Source organism: Mus musculus, chromosome 12 (genome assembly GCF_000001635.26).
Source record: "Mus musculus strain C57BL/6J chromosome 12, GRCm38.p6 C57BL/6J".
Lineage (NCBI taxonomy): Eukaryota > Metazoa > Chordata > Mammalia > Rodentia > Muridae > Mus > Mus musculus.
Genome location: NC_000078.6, coordinates 70,969,283 through 70,990,054, shown reverse-complemented (window position 1 = coordinate 70,990,054; position 20,772 = coordinate 70,969,283). Strand labels below are relative to the sequence as shown.

Genomic DNA, 20,772 nt, shown 5'->3' with positions numbered 1-20,772 from the left:
TTTTCTTTTGCAATTGACAATAGCTAACTTCACTTAATTATATAGGAGGTAATGAACTAAAACCAGACCCTCTGTAAGAATAGTGAGCGCCCTTTACCACTGAGCGATCTAGGGACACCTTTTAAATTAACAAAGGCTGCCGGGATGTCTGAGCAGGTAAATGGCAAATGCCACAAAGTCTGATAACCTGAGCCTGAGTCCAGGACCCTTATGGGGAGCTATCTTCTGACCCCGACTCAGAAGCCACTGTATGCATGTATCCACAAGATGAGATCTCACACACGCGCTTGTGCAAAATAAGTAGCAAGATTTGGGAGTCTCACTATGCATCCCCTAGCTGACCTCAAACTTAATAGAAAGCTGCTTACTTCTGCCTCCAATGTGCTGGGATTAAACACATGCCCAGATAAAACATATTTTTAATTAAATTAAACAAGTTATTAAAGGAATATTTTATATATTATATATATTAAAGGAATTATGTTTCCTTTTATTTCATGGAAGATAAAAGTACAAAGCAAAAGTAAGAAAAAGAAAGAAGAAAAGAAAATGAGATGCCAAAAGCAGGTGAGACAGCTCAATGGATAGTGCATATACCACCATCCCTGGGATTGCCAGGAGCAAGCACACCATGGAAAATGTGCTTATGCATATGTACGCACACCGTTAGTGAAATTAAAAAAAAATACAGAAAACAATAGCTTATTTACCAGCCAGGGTCACATAGTGAGGCCTGTCTCAAAAACAAAACCAAAACAAACAAAAAGTTGTTACAATAGAAATCAATTATCCCATCAAGGGACACTTAGAAATGAGATAAACCTAAGTGTCCAGCCGAGTTGTTTGAATGCTGCAGCCATTAGAAGAAGCTGGCTTGTGTGATAGCACTGGGGAGGCGGAGGGACGTGGGAGGGTGCAGTTGGAGCTTTAATGACAGGTTTAAAACAGTTTGAGGAAATCTGTTTTTTTATTTTCAGATGCTAAAGTGAGGAAAGATTATAATACTCATAGTAGTTTGAGTTATGAAAAGAGATTTAATTATGTTGTCTTTCAAAGATATTCATTAATGTTTCGTTTGTTTTCTCTTTGACAAGCATCCACGTCGGGCAGCTAACTGCCACTGCCCGTAATCTCAGCTCTAGGCGGGGAAGTAACAGTGGGCAACTGCATTCACAAGTGTACATTCCCATGCATATAATTACAAATAAAACCTTTGAAAGTTCACATAACAAAAGCAGACAATAGCCAAAGTATTTGGGAAAAACTAATAGCTGAACATCTGGCTCATGGATAGTAGAAAGTGAGTAGTTTTAATCTGAAATAAGATCTCACTGTATAGTCCAGACTGGCTTCTAAATTTGCAGCAATCCACCTGCCTCTGCCTCCCGAGTGCTGGGATTAAAGGCGTGCACTACCACGCCCGGCAATAGGTAGTTTTCAACTTCACACTTTTCTATCTAATCGGCTAGAGGCACACACTCCTCTCGACGCCAGGCTGCATCATCCCACTGGCCTAGGATCGGTAACCCCGCTCAGAGCAAACCTCCGCACTGCAGAGACGTTACCTGAAGCTTTTCTATCTCTGTCTTTGCAGCCTGCCTGGCTTTGCCAATCGCACAGCCCCAGTAACCCTATTGAAAAAGGAAAGGAAGAAAGAAAGCAGTTAATTAGTATATATTTTCTGACATTACAAGACTTACTATTTAGTTTTTGATTTTCTGGTTGTGGTGTTCTTAAGACACAGAGGGAGGTAGATCTCTGTGATTTGGAGGCCAGCCAAGACTACACGGTGAGAACCTTGTCTCAAAAAACAAACAAACAAACAAACAAACCCCCAGCAAGTTAAAAAACAGCCAGATACATTCACATGAACTTAAGGACCTTGAAACAGCAAACCTACTTCTATGAGACTCTAGGCTGCGGCTGGAGAGGTGGCTCAATGGTTAGGAGCACTTGCTGCTCTTGCAGAGGACCCGCATTTAAATCCTAGCACCTACAAGCTTATGAACACCTGTAGTTCTAGTTCCAGGGGACCCAATGCCATCTTCTAACCTTTGCAGGCACCAGGCACACACAAGGCACACATACACGCAGACAGAACATATACATATAAACACACAAAAAAAATGAATAAATCTAACTTTAAAAAAATTTAGGCTTTGCCCCCATTCCCATGCTAGATTTTCACCTGAAGGCCTTGCAAATCCCAGGCAACGACTCTACCACTGAGCGTCCTATCTTACCACACATTCATAGTAAGATACAATACAACCATGAGACAATCACACACAATCAAAATACTGTTTACTAGGTAGTTCTATTCTTTCTTTTTTTCCTTTTTCTTTTTTTTGGGACAGGGTTTCTCTGTGTAGCCCTGGCTGTCCTGGAACTCACTCTGTAGGCCAGGCTGGCCTCGAACTCAGAAATCCACCTGCCTCTGCCTCCCAAGTGCTGGGATTGAAGGCATGCGCCACCACTGCCTGGCGTCCTAGGTTGTTCTTATAAAGAGCATACTAAAAGTCAGTCATAAGTTTTCTCTGCTTCATAACATATGTTTATTAATATAAAAAATTACTTTCCGGGCTGGTGAGATGGCTCAGCAGGTAAGAGCACTGACTGCTCTTCCGAAGGTCATGAGTTCAAATCCCAGCAACCATATGGTGGCTCACAACCATCCGTAACGAGATCTGACGCCCTTTTCTGGAGTGTCTGAAGTCAGCTACAGTGTACTTACCTATAATAAATAAATAAAATCTTAAAAAAAAAAATTACTTTCCTTAAATAAGTTAGGGTTTTATTTATCCTTAAAATGCTGTGGATTGAAGCCAAGGCCTCACATATGGTAGACAAAAATCTAACCATTAGACTCTCCCTAGGTGTTTCTTTTACTCTGAGACCAGGTCTTCAGTAAGTTGTCAAGATCTTTTTGTGACAGCCAAGGCTGGCCTTGAATTTGTAATCCTCTTGCCTCCTCTCCTCAACCCAGAAGCTGGGACTACTGGTCTATCACTATGCCTAACTTTAAAAAAGTTTAAATAAAAGTGTATATAATCCAAGTGAGATAACTGACAATACCATTTAACTTTTTATAAATTAAATAACTTAAAAAATGTACTCACATATGAAACACCTGATGGGTCGATCATATAGAGCTGTGCACCATCATTCGCACTGTAAGACCCCAACATGAAACTGCATAAAAACAAATAGTTTAGAACACAGTTCTCCACAGCATTTGCATAGAAGCTGGCTGTGATGAAACTGCAGTTAGATTTTCTCAGATAAATTGCTAACATAACTTACAGTAAGTTCTTTTTGATAAGACAGCTACAATAAAAACTGCTAAACTACAGGATTCAAAATCCATTTGACTTGTTTGCTTAGTCGGCCTTTCTTATGAAACTTTATTCTGCAATGTCAGAAATACAGAAAAACCATTACAACAGGGTCCGATGAGCAGCGTCGCTGCACAGTAAATGGCCTAGGGAATAATGTCTGCCGAGAAGCAGCCTACATCGGATTCCCTGGTATTCCTCTTGTCATTTTTCTGCAATGGTTAGAAATGGCTCAATATCTTTATATGCTCAATAAATTAAAATTAAAATTAGGTTGTTAAATGATCATGACCAATTTTCTCAAACTATTTCTTTTACTTTAGAAAACTGAGCCTTATTTTAGCTTATCACATCATGTGGATCATCTTAGGAGCCAACAATCCCAATCAGTACCTAGCTTTTCCCCTTCCAAACTGATGTAATTCTTCGTTCAGAAAATACACATATACATACATACATACCTACACATATACATGCATGTGTGTATATATATATATGTATGTGTGTGTATAAATATGTGTATATATATAAATTAAAAACCCTCCCACCACATGTCCTTTAGTAGCTGTCATACTCTGCTCTTTGCACATCTGTAGTGTCATCTCCACATACCTTACTACTGCCTCTGCACTCCCTAGGTGCCCATGTTTCACACCAGCACAGAACACAGTCTTCACCCACTCCCCCAATATTTCATGCATCTTTCCTTGTCACCTTTTTGGAAACAGACCACTCCTTAATTGCTGTCCCACCATATTCAGGACCAATGCCGGGATCCTATCATTTCATTTCTAAAGTTGGTTTCATCAGTGCGACATCTGTGTCCCACCATTAAGAACCAATAATCACAATATATGCTCAAAAACCCACTATTCATAGAAAGGAGCAGATGAATGTGGAACTCAGTTACAATGAAAGGCAATATACGAAGCCAAAAGAGGTAGATTCCAAGAGTAATTAAAGTCAAACCTTTAACTAATTTAACAAATGCCCCGCTAGTTCTAACATTGCTAATGATTGACAAGTCAGGGTTTAAATCGATCTGTCACTTCTGTATTTAAATATGGCTGATAAGCAACTTAAAAGGCAGAACTACAGCTATGTAAAGACACTTGGCTATGATAGAGCACAGCCAGCCAAGTTCTGTTTTCTTGACTTTACTTGGTGTCAGACTCTTGTATCCCAGGTTGGCCTTAAACTATGTAGCTAAGAATAACTTCTGATCTTCCCACTGATAGCTCCTGAATACCCAGACTGCAGACACAGCATGCCTAGCTTATGAGCTGTTAGGAAGCACTCTACTGAGTTACAGCTCCAACCAATAATACCTCATTTCAAATATAGTCATAAGAGTTCTCCCAAGAACCCTTATAACGATGTTGTAACACCCATTACACTTCTTGCTATGTCTCAATCCCCTCTTTCTCTAGCTAACACTTCATTTTAACAACAGAAGTTTACTTAGGTGTTTAAATAGCTGTACCTCCGGCCAAGAATCAGGGACTTAACTACAGAGAATTTATTATAATCAGATTAAAATCATAATTATAAGTTCTCTCCTGACTTCAAGACTACTATAATTCCTTTCACTTTATTTATTTCGAGGCAAGGTCTCTAGACTGCCCAGCGTTTAACTATGTAGCCCACGCTGACCTTGAACTTGTGCCCATCCTCTTGCCGCAGCCTCCTGAGGACTGGGATCATAAGCACTAACCTCACAGCCAGCTTTTATGTGTACTTTTAATGCCTGCCTACCACTTCCTGGTGAGAAGCTGATCTGGGAACTGGAGGGATGTCTCAGGAGAGTGCTTGTTGTCCAAGCATGATGACCTGAATTTGGACCGCCAGCATCCACATAAAAGCTGAGTGTATCCCAGTAAAATAGCGGGACAGACATTTTTAGTAAAAGGCTAATTCATGGAGAAAAATAACTGCTGTATAAATATGGCTCAAAGGTTTCACAAAATTTCATACCTGCAGCCAAAAGGTCTAACAGCGCTGTAGAGTGTATAGGCGTGTACATACATGGCCACTCTGTCTGCAAGATGCTGGGAGGAAGAGAAGAGACTTTACTAGTACATTTCCATTACTGTTCAAAACTTTATCAGCATATTTGTCAACTTACTTTTAGAGGAATGTTATAGCCGAAGTTGGACCTAAAGTTGGATGCTTCTTCTCTCGCTATGTCTGCTAATGAACGAGCATCTGCCAGCAAACCTGCAACTGCCTGGAAAAAAGGACCAATTGAACAGACACGCCTATAACAAACCACAGGCAAACAGCTTATTATTAGCGTATTGAATAGTTTTTAAAAATAAGTATCAAATACTATCTTTGATTAAAAGTTTTTAAAAGGCATTTTGATGACAGGTATAGAAAGAAGAAATTAGGCCTTAAAACTTTCTCTATCCCTTTTAGGGTCTGACATTTTGCCAAATTCTATGTAACTTAAGTGAGCCTTGAACCTGGAATCCTCCTGCCTCAACCTTCTGAGTAACTGTCATGACAGGCCTAAGCTACCCGGCCCAACCAATTTCTAAGTATGAAGAATGCCAACAGCTCGAAGGCTTTCTATAAGAAAAGGACACACTTGAGCGCCTAGAATCGGATTAAAACTTCTTCCGCCCTCAAGTGCCCCTTTTAAAGGACGACACAACTGCCTTCTACCAGTTGTCTTGACAGCAGGGTGAAGACAGTTCAGTATGTTCTTATTACGGCAGTTCCTGCGGAATACAGCGTCCTCTCCACACGGTGCCGTCAGTGCATGCCAGGGTTTGTCTGTGGTCTGGCTTGCACCTGAGCTTACACAGCAGCCTCAGGACTTAGCCGAGATGCCTAGAAGCTACTCACGTTCCTTCAATCGGCCTTTCTTTCACTTTATGTCATCTCCTCTCCCTGTTCCTTACTATAAAGTGTTCTGCTGGGATAAAGTATCCCTCGAGGGCTGGAAAAGGCTAAACATCCTCTGCCCCCTGAGTACTTATCATCCCCTGGGATCTGAGCTGTTAAGACCTCATGTCTGTATCTCCCACATCCCTCACCCTCTCATCTTAAAAACAACTTGTGTTTTCTTGCTACCAGTAAGATTATGAAATTGTTCTAGACATTGAGTTGATCAAAATGCAATAATAAACTTATTACTGTAGCTGCTCAATCATATATTACTGCCCTAATACTTAAGAAATGAATGAACTCTTAAAAGAGACTTTACTGTATTTTTGTTATATCAAAAGAAAGTCAAGAAAACAAAGATGAACATTTTAAAGTGTGATCTCACCATTCCAACATGTCGATCAACATTAAAAAGACGTTTATTGGAGCCTTCTTCATAAAGTTTAGAAAGGACTAGTTTTTCTACCCCAAACACAACACCATCTTTACATCTGATCCCAATAGCTGTACTGAAACAAGAAGAAATTTTTTTTTAGCTGAAATAGAAGAAACTTAGTAAGATTAAAAAAAAAATTCAAAGGGTTGACTACAGTTCAGATAATAGAGTGATGGCCCAGGTTAAAAAAGTGTTAGATTCATTCCCCAGCACTATAACAAATACAAAAAGCTGTGAGCACACTTTTAATCCTAGCGCCTGGGAGATGGAGGTAAGAGCATCAACCGCCCAAAGTCCTAAGGAGTGCCTGGGAAGCTGAAGGCAACCTGGGCTATATGAAGGAGACTTTATCCCAAGGCTAATTTATAACTGGAGATGACAGCTTAATTGGTAGCGTTTGCCCAGCACTACACAAAGACTAGGCATAGTGGTACACACCTACAATCCCAGCACTAGAGGCAAAGGGATTAGAAGTTCAAGGTGATCCTCTGCAACATAGTGAGTTGAAGGACAACCTAAGATACAGGGGACCTTAACAATAAATAAAATACAGTATTTAAACCATGTAAAATATATTTAAACATGTGTTTTTATTGTTAAACTCAGCAGCACTTTATTGGACTTACCTATATTCTGCGTGTACCTGCATATGTGTGCTCTCAGAGTCATGTGTGCAGAGAACAGAGGACAGACAGAAGGACTTACGCCCCTCCTTTCACCATGTGGGTCTCGGATCAAATTCAGGCCACCAGGATGTGGCAGGTGCCCCAAAGAAGGAGTCAGCTTATTGGCCCACTTTAAAATACTTAAAAATAGAGGCCAAGCCAGGCAGTGGTGGCGCACGCCTTTAACCCCAGAACTTGGGAGGCAGAGGCAGGTGGATTTCTGAGTTCAAGGCCAGCCTGGTCTACAGAGTGAGTTCCAGGACAGCCAGGGCGATACAGAGAAACCCTGTCTTGAAAGAAAAAAACAAAAACAAAAACAAAAAAATAGAGAAAAACTAGAGGCCAGGTGTAGTGGCACCCTGTCTCAAACAATAGCAACAAAGAGACAGTCTTGCTATGTAGCCCTTGGCTGGCCTAGAACTCACAACAACCTGTCTCTGCCTCTCTCAAGTGCTGGGATCAAAGGTGCCTGCCACTCCAGGCCCAGCAGACCCTGTCCCAGCTGTGGTGCTCGCCAGTACTCTGAAGGCAGAAGCAGGAGGATGGATTTAAGGCCAACCTGGAACTTTGAGTTCCAGGACAGCCAGGGCTGTTACATAGAGAAACCTTGTCTCAGAAACCAAAAACAAACGAACAAAAGGGTACATAACATACATAAGAAAAGATACAGCTACATACAATAAAACTAATCTAAGTATTTTTCTTTATTTTGTTCATCTATTTCTTCTGCAATAAATATATACTACTAGTAAATATACAAATCAATAAAATCTATGTTCTGTTACAACTCTGCTCCTAATCTCAAGTAAAATATGGATAATAATATGGAATAATGGAAAATAATGTTATTTTCAGATTAAAATATGTTTCTTACTTTATTTTCCAATTTTTTGCTGGTGTAGAGGGGCACTAGAAATCAAACCAGGCTTTGCATATGCTAGGCAGCTGCTCTAAACTCAGCTACATCCCTGGTCTTCTTTCTGATTTTCATTTCATTAACTTGTTTATTAACGTTAATATGCAACTATTTTCAATTTTACAAAACTTACCATTTTTCTTTGCATGCTGGAACTGCACTCTGCCTCCTGCCTAGTCAGCACGCAGCACTAAGGTACATCTCCAGCCCTACAGGGACTTGCCCTGCTTGTCTTTGTTGTGTCTCTGTGTGGTGCTGGGATCAAACCCAGGGCCTTGTGCATGCTGGGCAAGCACATCACCAATCAGCTACACTCTGATCCCTTTCTAACTTCTTGGCTTTCTTTTGTTGGTTTTTTCGAGGCATGGTTTCTCTGTGTAGCCCTGACTGTGCTACTAAAACTGACTTTGTGAACTGGGCTGGGCTAGAACTCATAGAGATTCTGCTGCCTCTGCCTCCTGACTGCTGGAATTAAAGATTCAGCCACCATGGCTGGCTTTTCTGAGTATTTTTTAACTCTAGCTGGCTGAACCCGAATATGTAAAACTTATATACAAAGGGAGGTAACTATTTACAACTATAAGCCACTTTAATAAATATCATTAGTAATGTTTATTAGGAATAATATTAAATAGTAAGTAGGTGAGCAGTTTTATCATTAGGTATTTGTTCTTAAGACCAATAAATTCTCCTATCAGCTTGTTCTTTTTTGAGGAAAACTTTCCTTTTTCTTTGTGTGGTGCTGAGGACGGAACATAAGACCCACACACGCCAGGCAGTACTGCTACCCAGTACTGTACAAGTGAACTACATTACACTGCTAATTTATATAATAACTTTGGAAAACAATATTCTCACATCTATTTTACAAATGAAGAACCTGAAGCAAAACAATTACATGCCCATCATTTGCAGGTAGTCCAGCCAGAGTCAAGCTCGGGTGTCTGCCTCAGTGTCTGGTTAGGACATCCCTCAAAAACACACAGGGGGGCTGGGGAGATGGCTCAGCGGGTAAGAGCACTGACTGCTCTTCCTGAGGTCCAGAGTTCAATTCACAACACCCACATGGTGGTTCACAACCATCTGTAATGGGATCAGATGCCCTCTTCTGGCATGTGTCTGAAGACAGCGACAGTGTACTCATATACATAAAAATAAACCTTTTAAAAAATTTTTAAGAAAAAAATATTTCAGGGAAGGCAGGACTATTATCTTAACAGAAGCAATGTAAACCTCTCTATAATCAACTAATATTTAATTTTCAGCTTTTATTTCTAATATGTTAAGTAATGGTAAAACCTATATCCTGCACTAATAAATGTTTTTTGAGATTCCCCAATAAATTTTAAATCCCAGAATTCAGAAGGTTGAAGCCGGGCGGACTACAAGTTTTAAAGCCTAGGCTACACAGGAAGTCCTATGTCAGTCTGAGAAATATACTGAGTATGCAAAATAAAATAAAGGTATGAAAGTCTGTGGGGCTGGTAAGATGATTGAGTGGATAGCCATGAAAACCGATCTTTGATCCCGTAACAGAAAAAAAGCAATTCACAAATTGTCCTCTGATCTCTGCTCACACATGCACACACACAGAAAGTAAATCAATCTTAGGCCTAACAACCTAAGGGGATGTGTAAGACTGCATGTCAGACTCCCCTGAGCTGCCACATCGGTCTGGGAACCAATCTCAGGCTCTCTGCAAAAACAATACAGTCTTACAGTCTTAACTGCTGAGCCATCTCTCCACCCCTAAGAGAATCCTTTCAGAAAACAGAATCGCAGCAATGTGTAGTTCAAGTATAGTGCTTTTAGGCACCTACCTGAATATTACTAATTACTTATTTTGGTATTTCTTAAACTTAACAGGTACTTGTCGCAGCAAAGCGCTTTCCTGACGTGCACCCACCACAAGAAAAAAAATGAATCACCTTTCGATATGAACACAATCTTAAAATTATAGCTGAAGTATTTCCTAGCTGTTTAACCACCATATCCAGCTCATGGGGCACTGGAGGTCAAACCCAGAACTCTGTGTGTACTACACCAACTGAGCTTACAGTCTCAACATTTCTTTTCCCCACTTATTTAAAAGATTTTTGTTTTTTTTTTTTTTTTTGAGACAGGATTTCTTTGTGTAACCCTGGCTAACATGGAACCCACTCTGTAGACCAGGCTGGCCATGAACTCAGAAATCCACCAACTCTGCCTCCCAAGTGCTGGACCAAAGGTGTGCACCACCACCTGGCAAAAGGTTTGTATTTAAGTGTGTGGACCTGTGTTAGTGTATGTGCATATGTGTGGGTGGGTAATGCACAGAGAGCAGAAGAGGAAACTGGAACTCTCACATTTAGAATTATAGGCAACCGCTGGGAGCTCAGTTTGATAGTGGTACTAGGATCTCTACACATTAGTCCTCATGACTGTGCAGCAAGCACTCTTAACCTCTGAGCCATCTCTCCAGTTCCAGGATTGATTTACACAGGGGAAAAATGCATCTTTAATCCCAGCCCTAGACAGAAGAATCTCCTTAGGCCACTCTGTCCTACACGTCAAGTTCCAGACCACCCATGGCTGTTTTTTGTTTTGTTTTGTTTGTTTTGTTTTGAGACAGGGTTTCTTTGTGTAGCCCTTTCAGTAGACCAAGCTGACTTGAAAGTCAGAAATCCACCTGCCTCTGCCTACCAATTGCTGGGATTAAAGGTGTGAGCTATCACCACCAAAACTGTTTTTTTTTTTTTTTTAAATAAAATAATCTACCAGGATGGCTCACTGGGTGAAAGTATATACTGCAAGTCTGATTACCTGTTTGAGCCCTGGAACACAAATGTAGATGGGAGATCTACTCAAGAGCTCTGAGGAGGGCCACGAGGGAGGAGGTTGAGATTACTCAAGGTATGACACTTGTTTATGCTAAAGCAACACAACAAAGCCTAATTACCAAACATACAAAGGAAGAGATTAAAACACTCACTTCAAATCAAACAGGGCTTCTTACCTACTGTTTTCCACAGCCTTCATGGCATATTCAACTTGGAAAACTCTTCCATCAGGAGAGAACGTAGAGGCTGACAAGTCATACTAATAACAAAGAGAACAACAAACAGTAAGTTTACACCAAAGTCCCTGGCAACAACACTTAGACAACTTTTCTCTCTAAACAGCTCACACACTAGGCGTGAGTTCTATCCTAACAGAAGCTGCTCCGAGAGAGAGAAGCGCAGCCTGAGATGGCTCCGTGGTTAAGAGCACCTGCTGCTATTGCACAAGACCTGGATTACTGGCTTCCCAGAACTCACGGGTGCTTTACAACCATCTGTAACTCCAATTCCAGGGGATCCAACGGCCTCTTCTGACCTCCATGGGCATGTATAAGGTACATATATCAGGCTGGTGAGATGGCTCAGCGGTTAAGAAGACTCACTGCTCTTCAGAAAGTCCTGAGTTCAATTCCCAACAACCACATGGTGGCTCACAACCATCTGTAATGAGATCTGACACCCTCTTCTGGTGTGTCTGAAGACAGCTACAATATACTCACATAAAACAATAAATAAATCTTTGGGCCAGAATGAGTGGGGCTGGAGCAAGCAAAGGTCCTGAGTTCAATTCCCAGCAACTACTTGATGGCTCACAACCACCTGTACAGCTACAGTGTACTCATATACATAAAATTTATAAATATTTTTTTAAAAAGTGCATGTATCATGCAGACAAAAACTTATACACATAAAATAAATCTAAAAAAATTAAGCAATGGATGTAAATCTTAAGAAAGACTAGAACTTTTTTCACATAAAACTTTTTTTTTTTTCGAGAAAGGGTTTCTCTGTGTAGCCCCAGCTGTCCTGGAACTCACTCTGTAGACCAGGCTGGCCTAGAACTCAGAAATCTGCCTGCCTCTGCCTCCCAAATGCTGGGATTAAAGGAGTGCACCACCACTGCCCGGCTCACATAAAACTTAAGAAAAAAAAAAAAAAAAAGCATTGTTAGCCTAGCCCAGCCCAAGCCAAGGACCAAAGGTGTCTTCAACACTCTAAGTGGAGGAAAAAAGACAAGGGTGAAAAAACTCCAAAGGTGCTAAAGAGTCAAACTAGGTTGGGGGAGTTGTTTACATTTTATTCCTTTGTATTTATTTATTTATTATGTATACAGTGTTCTGCCTGCGTGTATACCTGATTTCATGGACGGTTATGAGCCACCATGTGGTTGCTGGGAACAATCAGTGCTCTTAACCTCTGAGCCATCCAGCCCCCTACATTTTACTCTTGATGAAATGAGGTGTTGAACCGGAGCAGTTGTACGATCTAATTCATGTGTTTTGTCTGTTTAACATTTATTTATTGTGTGTGTGTGTGTACCATGGTGCATTTCAAGAGGTCATGGGACAACTTTCCAGAGTTCATTTTCTCTTCCTACTTTTTGGGACTTAAGAATGGAACTCAGGGGCTGGTGAGACGGCTCAGTGGGTAAGAGCACCCGACTGCTCTTCCGAAGGTCCAGAGTTCAAATCCCAGCAACCACATGGTGGCTCACAACCATCCATAACGAGATCTGACTCCCTCTTCTGGAGTGTCTGAAGACAGCTACAGTGTACTTACATATAATAAATAAATAAATCTTAAAAAAAAAAAAAAAAAAAAAAAGAATGGAACTCAGCATCTCAGAGACTGAACCTAGGTATTAAAATTAAGTCTTGGTGGCATTGCACAGGCCCAAATTCAAGTATTTAAAAATATCACTCTGGGGCTGGAGAGATGGCTCAGCAGTTAAAAGCACTGACTGCTCTTCCAGAGGTCCTGAGTTCAATTCCCAGCAACCACATGGTGGCTCACAACCATCTGTAATGGTATCTTACGCCCTCTTCTGGTGTGTCTGAAGACAGCAACAGTGTACACACAAAAATGAAATAAATAAATACATCTTTTAAAAAAAAAATCCCTCTGGCTGGAAAGACACTCAGCAGTTAAGAACATTTGCTGCTCTTCCAAAGCACTTGGGTTCAATTCTCAGCACCCACACACATAGTGGTTCACAACCACTTCGATAGCTTCAATTCCAGGGGATCTGACACCCTCTTCTGGCTTTGGATAGACAACAGACACATATGTGGTGCAACATACATACACATAGAAATTTTTTAAAAAATTCACTCTGGCTTTGGGCTAAAACAAATGTAGACAAGTGTGGGTGTGGAGCTCAGATATTCCAAACAATGGTGGCTCTGACCACACAAAAGGAAAGGAAACAAGCTTTTAGGAGCACCATTAAATGTCAGACAGAACCATGGATCTAGGAGTGGAGCTTGTCTGGCAGCACAAACACTGTAGTTTAATCCCTAGGCATAAATGATGCTGTGTAAAAAACACACAGATTTGTTAATGGACAGCTCTTGGTGTAAAATAAAATAAAAAAAAAGACAACTAATGGACTTTCATTTGAACAACCAGAATTGAAATGTTCATTAAGCTGAAGACAACGGAAGATTGTCCATACAGAATTCAAAATTAAATAATAATCCTTTCTTGCTGCATATCTAAGCAATACGGATGGGTCCCAGCACTCATGAGGCTGACACAGAAAGATGCAGAGTTCTAGGCCAGTATGGCTCTATCTCAACCCCACCCCCTACAAACACACACACACACACACACACACTCACTATTTTCTTTAATTGAATATAGGATTTGGGGCTCAGTGCTTGCCTACTAGCTCTTGAGGCCCTCGGCTGGCCTTCCCAACTGCCCAGCAGTAGGGGTTAAAAAAAAGAAAACCAAATGGCCCAAAATGACTGACAAATACTGGTATTTACAATTCTTAGAAGACAGCCAGAAAACAAGCCTTCAACCGTGAAACTTCCTAAAACTCAGGGTTACTTTCATATTAAAATATTCCACATGGATTGACCACTGACAGAGGATAACATTACTACAACTGCAAAGCCAATTTGCTGAGACATATTATTGAGCACTTATCCCAAAAGTATTACATAGTATTAATATCTTGTAACCACTTAATTCTAAGCATAAGAACACAGTATGCGAGTTTAATTCTGAGCAGCAAATCTTATTTTGTTTGTGTGTGTGTGTGTGTGTGTGTGTGTGCGCGCGCGCGTGTTTTGTTTTAAAGACAGGGTCTCTTTACATAGTCCTGGCTGTCCTGGAACTCATTAAGTAGACCAGGCTGGCCTCGAACTCAGAGATCCTCCTACCTCTACCTCCCAAGTGCTAGGATTAAAGGGGTGCACCACACTTGGTGAGCATCAAAATAATGGGGGAAACAAGGATAACCAAGAAACGCATTATTCATTCATTACCTCTACTGCAAATAATCGAGACTGTTAAGTAGTTCTATATGGAGACAAAGGAAAGGTGGGGTAAATCGCTGCACACACTGGGTGTATTTAGCCCCAACAAATTAAAGTCCAGCTCGCAAATCCTCAATACTCCTTACAAATCGGAGGCGCTTAGGCCCATAGATAACCCTTTAAATGCTTACAGACTCGCTTAAAATAGCTTGTTCGCGAAAAGCAGAACGCAAAGGAAAGGCAAGGACTCATGAGATCCAGCCTTTCTTCTAGGTGGTGTCCCGTTTCCAGGGAACGTCCACTAACTAGGTTCCGTCCGGGAAGCCCGGGCAGGCCTGTGAGTCAGCAGCACCGCAGCACACAGCTCCGCAGCACCTGCATGGGCCGGCGGCGGCCGCACGACGCACTCGGCGATCCGGCCGAGGCATTGCGACCAGCAGGGGCTTGCAAGGGGCCGTTCGAGGGTCGAGCCGGGGAGCTCGCACTGCGGCAGGCCCGCGAGTCTCCACTTTCAGTTTCCTTAAGCATGAGACTAAAGTGACTCAGCACCCGGGGCTGTCGCTGCACGGGGGCGGACAGGACCGGCCCGAACCGCCGCGGGAGCCGGGGTCACCGAGACAGAGGCCGCGGGTCCCCAGGACTCGGGCAGCGCCGGGGATCCAGCGGCCCTCCGAGCCGCAGCCGGGCTTCCTCACTGCCTTCAACCCCGAACTGGAAGAGACGGCGCGGAGAGACTCACCCCAGTGCCGATGGAGCTCATGGTGCTGACCCGGCAGGCCGCGGAACGCTTCCAGGCCTCAAGCGCCGCTCCTACGCCGCACACGGCGCAGGCTAGTAACAGGCTCGCCCATTGGCTGCGCTCTCCACCAATAGCCTTTCCTCTTGCGGCTTGTTCCGTGGGCTGGGACGAAAACTGTAGGGGGAAAAAAAAAAAAAAAAAAAAGCAGAGAGCGCGCGTGCGCAGAAACCATAGAGGCGGTTCCCTGGAGAAGTTGCTACTGTGTCAACTGAAACTGGTATTGGAAGAGCTAAGGTCAGAGCCTAGTTCCTAATAGTCCTAAGTAGCTAATAATCCTAAGGAGGACAGGCTTGGGCACCTGTCCTCTGTAGCCCACACAGACAGGAATTCTTAAAAGTCGGGGAAGGAAAAACCCACCTTAGGAAAAGGAACAAAGCCGGGCGTGGTGGCGCATGCCTTTAATCCCAGCACTCGGGAGGCAGAGGCAGGCGGATTTCTGAGTTCGAGGCCAGCCTGGTCTACAAAGTGAGTTCCAGGACAGCCAGGACTACACAGAGAAACCCTGTCTCAAAAACACCAAAAAAAAAAAAAAAAAAAAAAAAAAAAAAGGAAAAGGAACAAAAGGAGGCAATTGACCCCCCCATCCTCCGACCAAGTTCATCATCAGAGTCCGAACATGACGTTTGGTTCAACTGCTGTGCATAACTAAGCAGCCTCGGTCAAGGTGTGATACCTTTTCCATCATGGTTTCAACTTTAGCCTCTCCTGCAAGGTGGTGTGAAATCTATGTGTGAGAGAAAGCTGTCCCTCTGGCTGGAACCAGGCAGGCTTCAGCCTTCTTTCACCCAGCATGTAATTCCTGGAGAAGTTCCAGTTTCTTGGAGTCTTATCAAAAAGAGGAGCACAAGAGCTTCTTTAGAATATCTTCATTCCTACTAGGAAGATTATGAGACTTAGCGTTAGGAAAGGCTAAGGTGGCTTGGGGGACTCCAGTTGCTCGGCTCATTCTAACAACTATCAGGTTATGATCTTAAGTATTAAGTGGAGGGAGGGCAACAGATAAATCAAAGGAGTGGGCATGGAACCTGACCTAGTGGTGGGTGGATTTTAAATCCCAATTGTAAATACAACGTTAGAAATATTTTTATTTAAAAAAATATATCTGAGCCGAGCGTGGTGGCACACGCCTTTAATCCCAGTACTCGGGAGGCAGAGGCAGGCGGATTTCTGAGTTCGAGGTCAATCTGGTCTACAAAGTGAGTTCCAGGACAGCCAGGGCTATACAGAAAAACCCTGTCTCAAAAAAACAAAATAAATAAATATCTGGAGACTTTTATTTTATATAGCTAGAAAATATTTTCCAGCAGGGTGATGCAGAAGGCAGGGACGGGAGGCCAGCTTGCAATATAAGAGCCCTGTCTAAAAAGAAAACAAAACAAACATCAATAAAAACACATTTTTAAAAACCCACTATCAATCAACTTTATTTTGGTTCGTTGTTTTGTTGAAGCAGTCTCAAGTATCTTAGGCTGGCCAAAGATGGCACTGAACTCCTAATCTTTCAGCCTCTACCTAAAGATGGAATTACAACCCTGGTTTATCACTCCAAGCCTAGGTAATGTCTTTCATAAGAAAAAAAAGGAAAAAGAAAAGAAAAACCAACAGCACACATTTCATTCGTTGTGTTTCAGCCTCCCTCCGAGTGTGGAAAAAGGGTTGCTTAGTAGTAGTATTTTTATTATTTTTACATGTTTGAGGGGAGGAAGTGTGCACGTGAGAACAGGTGACCACAGAGAACAGAGGGTGACTTTGAATCTCCTGGAACTGGAGTTACAAGTGGCTGTGAGTTTCTTTGCTCTTAACCCTTGAGCCATGCCATCAACCTCAGCGTTTACAATCTTTGTATTCTTAGGAGATGTTAATGCTGAGACTGGATAGATGCCCCAGCAATTAAAAGCATGGGCTGCTCCTCTGGAGGACCTGTGTTTGAGTCACAGCACCCAGGTTAGGCAGCACACACACACACACACACACACACACACATTAAAAGTAATAAAAATAAATCTTAAAAAAATCTGTATTGGCACATACCTTTTATTTCAGCACTCTGAGCCAGAGGCAGGCACATCTCTTGAGTTCTGGGACAGTCTGGTCAACAGAACAAGTTCCAGGACAGCCATAGCTACTTACATAGAGAAATCCTGTCTCAAAAAACAAACAAACAAACAAAAAAAAAACCAAACAATCAAACAAACCGGATATTCATTAATTTAGTTTTTCTGACTTCTTTTCATGTCAAGTGCTTCACTTCCAGTGGGAATACTACTACACCATTAGTTTGCATTCATGTCAGAGTGTTGTAGCAGGAGGTAAATGGTGTGGACAATCTATTCTATTACTAATAACGATCATTTTAATGTCTCTAAAGTTTCTCTATTGTTTCTGCATTTTCGTTTATAATTGTAATTGGAAACTATGTGATGATAAGTTGGGAGTAGGTAAACATCTTGCTATTCTTTACCTTTTTACTCATTAATTTTAATGTCTGAGGATTGCTATTTGAACATGTCCTTATGCCCATAGTTGCTAAATGTAGACAGTCCATCATTTCATTCACCTTATTAGTTTTCTACTGTGGAGCTATCAGACCTTTCTTAAGCAGCTAATTGACATGGTTTGGTTTAACTTTTTAGACCATCTCTTGTTTCTCCCTGATAGATGGGGAAACGCAGGCATAACTGGAACGCTATTGCATCTTTGTAGATGATTAGGAATGAAGAATGGTTTGGACTAGAGCAGTAACAAGGACATGTGTGAATGGATTTCAGATCTGTAGGTTTACTGGGTAACTGGATGCCGAAGGGAAGGGGAGAGCAGAAATTCCGTTGTTCCTCCTTCCTGCTGAGAAAACACTGTGAATAGTGATTATACTTTATTCCTGAACGAATGGCTAAGTAAAAGATGTGAATTTACTTGGAGAAAACACTTCCCTAATTCTGATTAAAGTTCTTTAGTACTATTTTAGTGTTGTGGCATGGGCCTGCAATCTCATATGTGGGAGGCCGAGGCAGGAAGATCTCTTGAATTTCAGGCTAGCCTAGATAACACAATTTTGTCTTAAAAACACACACAAACAAAAACAAAAACAAAAACAAAAACAAAAACAAATGAGACCATGAGACCGGCCAATAGTGGCACACACCTTTTAATCCCAGTACATTGGAGGCAGAGGAAGGCGAATCTCTGTGAGTTCAAGCCGATCCTTGACTACAAATCAAGTTCTAGGACAGCCAGGGCTCTTACACAGGACAACCCTGTCTCAAAAACCAACAACAATAATAAAAATAATAATGACAAACTCCCAAATCAATAGCAATAAAGCACTGTAGCTGTAGTTCTTTCCTGGGGGGTTCTGATTTAAGGCCATCTTTACAGGAGGGCTCACCTCAAAGATGAACTATAACTTCTACAAATTTTAAGTATCCAGCTAAACATCTACATAATTTACTGCTTGTGTGCAGTGCACAGCACTTGAGTGCCTCTGTATCGGCTGCATCAATCCCCGGACAGTGTGGGGTCTCGTCCTGCTTCCGTGGCAGTTGGATTATTGCTTTACCTTGTATCTTAGAGGAAGGCTCTGAGGTGAAAGCTGAGGTCCTTTGCACATTTGCTTGATTCCGTACAAGACTTAAATGGGTTTGTTTGTTTGTTTGTTTTCAAAGTTATTTCAAATGACTTCTAGAAGTAGTACTTGTGAAATGGGTAAGGCTTTACACTTCTTTATTGTAGGGTGATGAACTTTCAAGGCCCAGCAACTAACAGAGCTTTGCAAAAAGTAGGTAATATGATTTTAACAAATCACTTAAACAGTGGTTCTATAATACTCAATAACTTTATCAAAATAGGTACTGTTATATTTTATACACATCCAATTATCTTTAAAGTAGTTATTACTATAATTTTACCTTTTTTTTGTTTGTTTGTTTTTGTTTTTCCAGACAGGGTTTCTCTGTATAGCCCTGGCTGTCCTGGAACTCACTCTGTAGATCAGGCTGGCCTCGGACTCAGAAATCTGCCTGCCTCTGCCTCCCAAGTGCTAGGATTAAAGGCGAGCCCGCCACCACTGCCCGGCTTTATAATTCTTCTTTTGAAACAGGATCTCAATGTGCAACCCTGACTGGCCTGAAATTTCCTATGTAGACCCAGCTGGCTTTGAACTCTTAGAGATCTGTTTGTTTCTTCCTCAGCAGAACAGGGAACAAAGCCCATGTCAGTGCCACCATGTCAGTGCCACCACGTCCTGCTGCTTTAAATATTTGGCTCATTATTTGTTTTAAGAAAAGATCTAGCAATTCTCCTACCTCTGCCTCTTGAATGTTAGAATTACAGGCCTGAGCTACCTCACGCCACCTATAAATAAATTATTTGCAAAAGATAAAGAGTACCTCCAGATTCTATCTACCAAGTTCTAAATAGCCATTAATAAACCAGTTTGAATTGTGAAGGCAGAAAGGGTTAGTGTTTATGGCACTCGAAGCTTAACGTTTTTAAATCTTTAGGTCCTCGGTTCACTAGGGGTTTTTCTTTCTGTGTAGACTTAGCTGAGGTGGAACTGTAAACTAGGCTGGCCTCGAACTCAGAGATCCTCCCAAAGGCTGGTTTTTCAATGGCATGCGCCACTACACCCGATCCTAGGACTACTTTACAGAGCCTAAACTATTGGTTCAGAGAGATATAGCTCAGCAATTAAACTCAATTTCTCATACCAACATGGCGTCTCAAAGCCATCAGTAACTGTAGATTCGTGCGTTCCGCTCCGATGCCCTCTCCTGGTACGCAGACGTAAATGCAGACAAAATACCCATTACATAAACTACGTCTTTGGAAAGAATCTAAACCTTTCAAGACACCTCTTATACTTTAAAATCATCCCAGGAGACTCGTCCTATATGTTTGTATGTTTTATGGATAGAGTTATGGAAATTGTTTGTCAATCTCAGGTTTATGATATCTTTAAAAAAAAAACTATTTGGCTATTCCTTAATTTAGGTTTACCCGTTTTTGTTTTTCAATTAGGCTTTAACCTGCAATTCCGAAAAATAGGATTAATAGCCATCCCCAAACAGACACATGCATCTCAGAAATGCGCAAAATCCCTTACCTTGATAAATTCACCTGTAGCTCAAAATATATATGGATTCATAGGCTAATATTCCATCGTCTTGGCTTGTCATAATGAGAATTAAGGACGTATTCTCACTTATTCTTAGTATTTAACAACTCTGTCTTCCTTTTTTTTGTTTTGTTTGTTGTTTGGGGGCCTTTTCCCCCCTTTATTTTATTAATTTTTTTCTGTGAGAGTTTGCATTCTTAGCTTCAAATTCAGAGAATATACTTTCAACTTTTTATCAGATTACCGGTTATACTTTCTTTTCAGAAACAGAAAATAGTAAAAGAAAAAAAAAAAAAAAAAAAAAAAAAAGAA

At 41.4% G+C, this 20,772-nt stretch overlaps 1 protein-coding gene across 6 annotated transcripts in view; it reads right to left on the bottom strand.

Moving 5' to 3' along the window:
- Positions 1-20,772, bottom strand: part of Psma3 (proteasome subunit alpha 3) — a 26,595-nt gene extending 5,823 nt beyond the window's left edge. The window contains exons 1-9 of one of the 6 annotated variants that reach the window (XM_017314996.2): positions 20,449-20,772; positions 17,379-17,488; positions 15,288-15,461; positions 11,240-11,322; positions 6,613-6,736; positions 5,461-5,562; positions 5,310-5,383; positions 3,120-3,192; positions 1,566-1,631 (exon numbers count right to left, since the gene is read on the bottom strand). In XM_017314996.2, the coding sequence (XP_017170485.1) occupies positions 1,566-1,631; positions 3,120-3,192; positions 5,310-5,383; positions 5,461-5,562; positions 6,613-6,736; positions 11,240-11,322; positions 15,288-15,308 (543 nt within the window). In that variant the 5' untranslated portion in view covers positions 15,309-15,461; positions 17,379-17,488; positions 20,449-20,772. Of the gene's footprint in view, positions 1-1,565; positions 1,632-3,119; positions 3,193-5,309; positions 5,384-5,460; positions 5,563-6,612; positions 6,737-11,215; positions 11,323-15,287; positions 15,462-17,378; positions 17,489-20,053; positions 20,108-20,448 lie in introns of those variants that run through there. The other 5 variants (XM_030246616.1, NM_001310595.1, NM_011184.5 and 2 more) reach the window with 5 other exon arrangements.